Here is a 6,495-nt window from a genome sequence, read left to right as displayed (position 1 = left end):
GAAGAAAAATAGACACCAGTGACAGCTGTCAAAACTGCAAACAAGTTGACGTGAACGGATAGTTGAGACGCAGGGTGCTCCGGAACGGTGCCGGGAAGTCGTTTAAGCCGCACCAAGAACAGACAAATTTTTTGCCTCTGCAGTCAGTTGCGAAGCAATCGGTACACATCGTCACGAAATGTAATAAGGAAAAAACCTCGGAGCTGCAGACGGCAATTTCAGCAAATTGGTTTCTCTTCTCTCGCCTATGGGGGTTATTTTTGAAAAAAGTTAATCCATCGATCGACCGAATCGCCCTGCCGCGACGATTTGCCAGGGCGCGGCCTTGACGGACATAATTCGAGAAATTCTCCGTTGCAAGAACTGATAACTTTGCGAAGGATACTTCTGGTCGAGTTTCAAGTTTCATCTCAAGAATGTCCGAGTATTGGTTACAGTCTGATTGGGATGCGCTTACGTCACCTTTCGTGTAACGCTGATCTCTCGAGTCAGAAGACCAAACAAAACCGGGGAAACTTTCTACTATCTACTACCGATTTCGAACTCTGTTTTGTAGTGTGGAAACAAAAGGATAACTAAGAAACCCGGGGAGTTCGGTGATCTTGATTGTTCTGGCAAAATCTTCGCTCGATCGTCGTCACTCCCCGTTCAGGATCCGAGAACGGAACGGATATTCTGTTCCGACAAGAAATATCGGTAAAAAGAAAGCACGATGGCGTTCAGGTCGCAACCTGTGCAAGAGGAGGTGGAGCTGGAGGTTCTCGCCGAAACGGAACTGTCCAGGTTGAAACGGCAGTATCGAATAATGGAAAATGACAGAGCGACTTACGCGGAGGATGCGAGGCTGCAGCTGAGGAATCAGCAGAATATGATAAATCAGCTCGAGATTGAAAAGGCGGAGTTGATGCTCGGTATCAAAACCGCGACGTCGGGCGCCAACAGCAAAAAAGACGAAGCCATGGGAGAGAAACTCAAGTGTCTGCTCGCCACTCGTACGAAATACAAAGAAACCATCGATAACGAAAGGCAGCAAATAAACGAACTCGAGGAGCAAATACTCAAGGTGAGAACCCGGGGCTTTAATTAGACGTGTAGAAAAATATGGTCTTCGAGAATTGCTGGCGTGTCTTTTATCGGGAGTTTAATGGGGCTTTGGGGACTCGAGAAAAACGGTTCCTGTATGGAGAACAGGAAGATGTAGAGTATCGACCGTAGCTAGTTTTTGACGTCGTCGGTGAAGTATTGTCAAAAAAGTGCATACCGCAATTAAGCTGTTACCCGTTGGTGACACGTGGGCCGCCTTACAGTTCTTTTAGCCTTTCACACGACACTAGATTTCCGGTTTCTTTACCAAACGCTACAGAGACTCCGTTGGCTACGGTGGGTGGTTAATGTAAGCCCGTTTCCTTTTCGGCATTTATATTTAAACCGGCTTTTCCTAGATTGACTTGCTCAGCTCGTGGGAAGCGACCGAAATAATGTTAATCATCACACTTCCTAAGATAAACTCGAAACGATTTATCAGCAGTTTTTACCTCTGACTTATTACGTTTCGGGTCCGTTTCAGAAAGGCGACGTAATGATAGAATAAGACCTTTCACCTCTCTGCCAGACCATTTCGCATGATAATATTGAAGAAACTTAAGAACCAATTCAATTCTTATTCCGATTCTACAGCCGTCACAACAGGTAAATATTGTACTATCTAACTGAACCAAAGGTCTCGCGAGAAGTGACGCGAATGAAGATGATCGTGCAAACGGATAGCCAGTCGAAAGAGCTGGCTGTAAAGCGTAACCGAATGGTAAACATCCTGGAGAACCGTTTAGAAGTAGCGACGAAGAGGTTCAACATGATCGTTACGGATAACAAGAGATTTAGAGAAGAGATCTCCTCGCTTCTGACCGAGAGGCAGCAATTTAACGTGCTCTGGCTAAAGCTAATTGGCCAGTTAAACACTGGAAAACAAGTAATCAACGATCTTATAGAACAGGCAACCGTTACCTTCAATATGAGGGACGAAGAATTGAACAAATTGCACGCGCTGCGCGAGAGGTAAGCCGTACTTTCTACCCAAGTAACCATTGAGATTCATTGCTCACCACGATGGGAAATTATACGATAAATATCCGGAAGGAAGAGCAATTCATCCTTACAGTAATTGTTTAACCGTGCGTCTTACCGTCGACGTATAGAACCTGGCTCGCAATTAAAACTGCAGGGCTGTGAAATTACAATGTGAAAAAATTAACGCCACTCTTTTCCACCTGCAGGGGTGCAAGGGACCTCAAATCCCACACTTCGGAGATGTGCGAGCTCCAGCGAACGCTCGACAACGAATGGAAGCTGCAGGAATTTCTGGGGGTGAAAGGACAATACCGTGACACGGGTGATCTGAACACAAAAAAGGATGCGAAACGGCAAAACAGACACGATGAAATGCAGAAGAAAGTCGCCGATTACACTCACATCCTCGAACTCATCAAGCAATTCACTGGTGAATGTTCGATAATTAATATCATAGCTATTTATAATTGTTTTATTATACTACATGTCATTATTTATACTCGTCAAAATTAAACGCGAGGCGAATTAAATGGAAATCGGTTCTGCAGGTGCAATTTGCACACTACCGTTACTGATCCTGATGCCTAATCCAGATACAAATAAGCCAGAGTATAAATATGCAGCGATTAATTGGACGCTCGTCTTTTGAAGAGCATGGTTATAGAATCCATACTAATCGTTGTGCTTGATTTATACTGTCAGATTTATTCTGACGTGGGGAAAGGAGAATTTCTATTTACGTGATTTAAGGTAGCTAAATGGAGTGAAAGCAGTGTTTTCGTAGGTTTCTTTATCGCAGCTTTTTTTGTTACAATCGATCATCTTTTCCAAAGATTAAACTTTTTAACTGTCTGTCGATGGACAAGTAGATTTCACTCAAGTATCGAGTTGCCGCAAAACTCTTACACGCTTCATTTTAACGTTGAAAAAAGTTACTTGAAGGGTAACCGGTTTTCTGAGAGATCGATCCGATTCCAGGGGAGCAAGAGATCGACAGACTGATGACGCACTTCGTCAAACAAGAGGAGGAAAACTTCGCCCTGTTCAGCTACGTGAACGAGCTGAATGACGAACTGGAGGGTCTTCAGGCCAGGGTGGGTCAGCTGCGAGTCGCCATTGACGAGGCACGAGCCCTCAATACACACAGAAGTGAACAGCAGGCACAAACCCTCGACAGGATAGCGAAGCAGCTGGAGGAACAGACTTCCGTCGCAGCCACCGCGGAGAAGAGTTTGGCCGAGGTGGGTGATCCGATCTGAAAAAAATGGTATGCCGCATTCTCAAAAATCTAAAATTCTCATCTGACGCCCTTTTTATTTCCGAATTAGTGCAACGACGTGATCGAGAAACTCCTCCGTGGAATCGAGGCGCTGTTCCGTGCGGTCAGGTGCGACAATTCGCCCATCCTCGAACTCCTTGGCGACAATTCTCACGTGACGACGAACAACGTTATGCTCTATCTGGGGATCATCGAGAAACGAATCACCGACCTCTTCAATCAAGTTCACTGGGTCGACAAGGCCAGGAAGGCCCCGAGTCGACTTGACGAATCCAAAAAACCCCGGCTCAAAGTTCCCGTCTTATCCCAAATTGCTCCAACGCAACCTTGTGCTCTGTGAGTTGAAAAAAACATCCGTAATCAATTCCTTCCATCCACCCTCCTCTCAGCCAGCTAATAGCTTTATTCCGAATTCTCTACGCGAATTATTTTTAAGACTTGATGCAGTTTCATACCTATATGTTCATAAGGGATCAAACAATTAATGCCATAGACGGTAGAATAAATACTTATAAGTGTCCATCAATTGTCACTGAGATTTTCCAGTCGCAGTGCAATTCTTTTTAAGAAGTGAATAATAAGCCAATCAATTATCCGGTTATTACCTTATACTAACACAAATGTTTCAGTGTCGTTATATGTATGCTGTTGTTACACTCAATTCATAAAAAAAAAAATAAATGAACAACAACCGCAGGTGCGTGGAGAAGGAGGAATTACAGAACGTTTCGGAAGGTCTTGAGGCTCCGCTAACGAGGCAAGAAGCGACCGTAAAACTCCAACAACGTTTGGAGGATGATTTCAGCGAACTTTTGCACAATGTATCCGGCTGTCATCTGCCAGCCGCAAGAAAGATTATGCAAAGGCGTTACCAATAGGCGAACGCTGAAAAGAATTTTTAATGTTCTTCGAGTAAAACTAGCAAGTAAATTAATGCAACGATGATAATACCCACTCAATCATGATTCGGTGTTCGATGTACGAACCTTGGATTTTTCTGAGAAGTATATTTCCTTTTTTTAATTCTTACTGTGGCTTTTGTTTTTTAATACTCTTTATTCTGACGAGAAATTTTTTTTTCATAGAATAACAAGTAATTTTGTTTTTACACTGTAGTGCGACACAGTTTTGCACGATCAATACATGCGAAAATTCAGACCAAGTTAGTACTTATGACTTTTATCACGCACGCTAATCTCAAGTGAGGCTTTCATACACATGTGACGTAAATGTGCGTTTATATTCATATTCTTCGCGAAACTGAAACGGTCGTGTACATTTTTTCAACGTCATGTTTTTAGAAACTTGGAATGTGATACAAGAGGATCCGATTTACTTGTATTTCTTATTTTTTTTATTTTAATAATTTGAGTGAAATTTCTTTAATAATCGCAAATTACACTCATTGGTTACATTTTAATATAAAGTAGGGAATAAAAACAATCGATTAATAATTATCAAGTCTCGGTAATTTGTGAGATTCGAAATTTATGCACATGATCATTATACGCTTATCGTAACGCGAAGTACTTGGTCAATGAATCGTTTTTCCTCAAAGTAAAAGGGAAAATTTTTATGCCTTATTGAGCTTTCCATCGCGTAGTTTGAAGCGTATCGGGATGATACCCTGTAACTTGCGAGTTAAGCTCAGGCATCCTTTGACTTTGCTTCCGTTTGCGCCTTCCTTCGAGCCACCCGAACGATCCGTTTCAGTTCCAGAATAGTTCGTTTGATGTGTACCAATTGGTGCTCAACGTCATCGCGATCCACTTCTACGGGAATCCCCTTGCGCCTGCAAATCTGCTGATAGACATTCCAGCAACATGCGCGAACTTGAGTCAATTCGAGATGCTTCGCTGCAGTCGTTTCCTTGATTCTCTGTACCGCAGTTTCCCAACGCAAGGCGTTCACTTTCGCTTTGTCGTATCTGCCTTGCAGATCCGCCAATTTGTTGTTTAAATTAATCAACTTCTGGGCCTTGTCGTCTGTCAGACGAACCTGTAGAAAATAGAATAGAAAGTAAGTAGGTAAAACGGTTTTCCGATTCATCAAAGAATTTGAGGCTGTACTACAATTTGATCGGGAGTTTTCAGTACCATTTCTGTGCTTGCGTCCTCCAGGGCTTGAAGATTTTCATCCTGTCGTTCGGAAAGTTCTTTTCTAGCCTCGGTTAAGCTTTCGTATCGCGTAAGAATCTCGGATATCGACTGAAATTGCCCCGTCTCAGAGATCACTTTCTCCAAATATTCTTGATACATACCGTAATCTGCCACGTGTTTTTCCATGCTCTTTTTTATTTCTTTCATGTCGTTCAATTTCGATTCCATCTCCTTTATCTAAATTTCCATAACGATCTTAAACTGGACTGGTGTTTATATTTTCCAAGATAATTGTAGCAATGAAAAACGCAGAGTAGGTACGTACATCCAGTTGTTGCGATTGATTATTTATAATGTTACCTCTTCTCGTCGTTTGTTTTGCAGCAAAAGCTCCTCAGCAATTTTATGTTCAGCCCTTTCTCGTTTTTCTTGATTTTCCTTGGCAAATTTATTAAACTTTTGAAACGACTGACGGAAAATAAGCTCCTTCCTCCTCAGTTCTGCCCAGTGCTTATCCATTTCTTTTCTTTTCTCAATCTGCTCCTGTTGTTTCTCTATTAGTTGATTCTCGGCTAGGTCTAATTCGCGACGTGCCTTCACCAATTCGGCTGCCGGACTTATTCGAGCAACGTCCCACTCTGACAATTTTCTGAAAGTTTCAAACCAAAATACAGCCATGTTACTCAAGATGACGGTGAGTTATTCGATCACATAATCAGTATTTAGACCAATTCTTATTTAAATTAAAATGCCAAATACGTTACTTTATATTCCTGCTTTCTGCCTTGGATATGAAATATTCCGCTATAGCCTTTTGCGGGTCGGTAGTGATTTGCGCACGATGAATGAGATTCTTTGAATTTTTCACATGTGGCGCCATATTTCACAAGATGTATACAGCAGGTATTTCTTACTAGAGTAGAAGATAAATTTGACCAAAATGATAAATAAATTCAGTAACCAAACACTGTAAAGGGCAGATGTCACGGTGAAAATACCTTCTTTGAGACTACTGCTTAGCGTGTTTATCGATCAAACGATTTGAACGAA

At 42.2% G+C, this 6,495-nt stretch overlaps 2 protein-coding genes across 2 annotated transcripts; one reads left to right on the top strand and one right to left on the bottom strand.

The window, feature by feature from the left end:
• Positions 1-443: 443 nt before the first annotated feature.
• On the top strand, positions 444-4,607 carry LOC124406740 (coiled-coil domain-containing protein 63-like). Its single transcript, XM_046882307.1, has 6 exons — positions 444-1,063; positions 1,721-2,055; positions 2,274-2,497; positions 3,046-3,308; positions 3,396-3,682; positions 4,044-4,607. Exons 1-6 carry the CDS (start codon positions 713-715, stop codon positions 4,222-4,224), a joined length of 1,641 nt encoding a protein of 546 aa, XP_046738263.1. The 5' UTR covers positions 444-712; the 3' UTR covers positions 4,225-4,607.
• A 297-nt stretch (positions 4,608-4,904) lies between these two features.
• On the bottom strand, positions 4,905-6,434 carry LOC124406800 (coiled-coil domain-containing protein 42 homolog). Its single transcript, XM_046882406.1, has 4 exons — positions 6,210-6,434; positions 5,806-6,094; positions 5,443-5,682; positions 4,905-5,344 (listed from the first exon to the last, which is right to left on the bottom strand). Exons 1-4 carry the CDS (start codon positions 6,323-6,325, stop codon positions 4,994-4,996), a joined length of 996 nt encoding a protein of 331 aa, XP_046738362.1. The 5' UTR covers positions 6,326-6,434; the 3' UTR covers positions 4,905-4,993.
• Positions 6,435-6,495: the final 61 nt, after the last annotated feature.

Source organism: Diprion similis, chromosome 6 (assembly GCF_021155765.1).
Source record: "Diprion similis isolate iyDipSimi1 chromosome 6, iyDipSimi1.1, whole genome shotgun sequence".
Lineage (NCBI taxonomy): Eukaryota > Metazoa > Arthropoda > Insecta > Hymenoptera > Diprionidae > Diprion > Diprion similis.
Note: the sequence above shows the minus strand (reverse complement) of the source record. Positions and strands in the feature narration are given on the sequence as shown.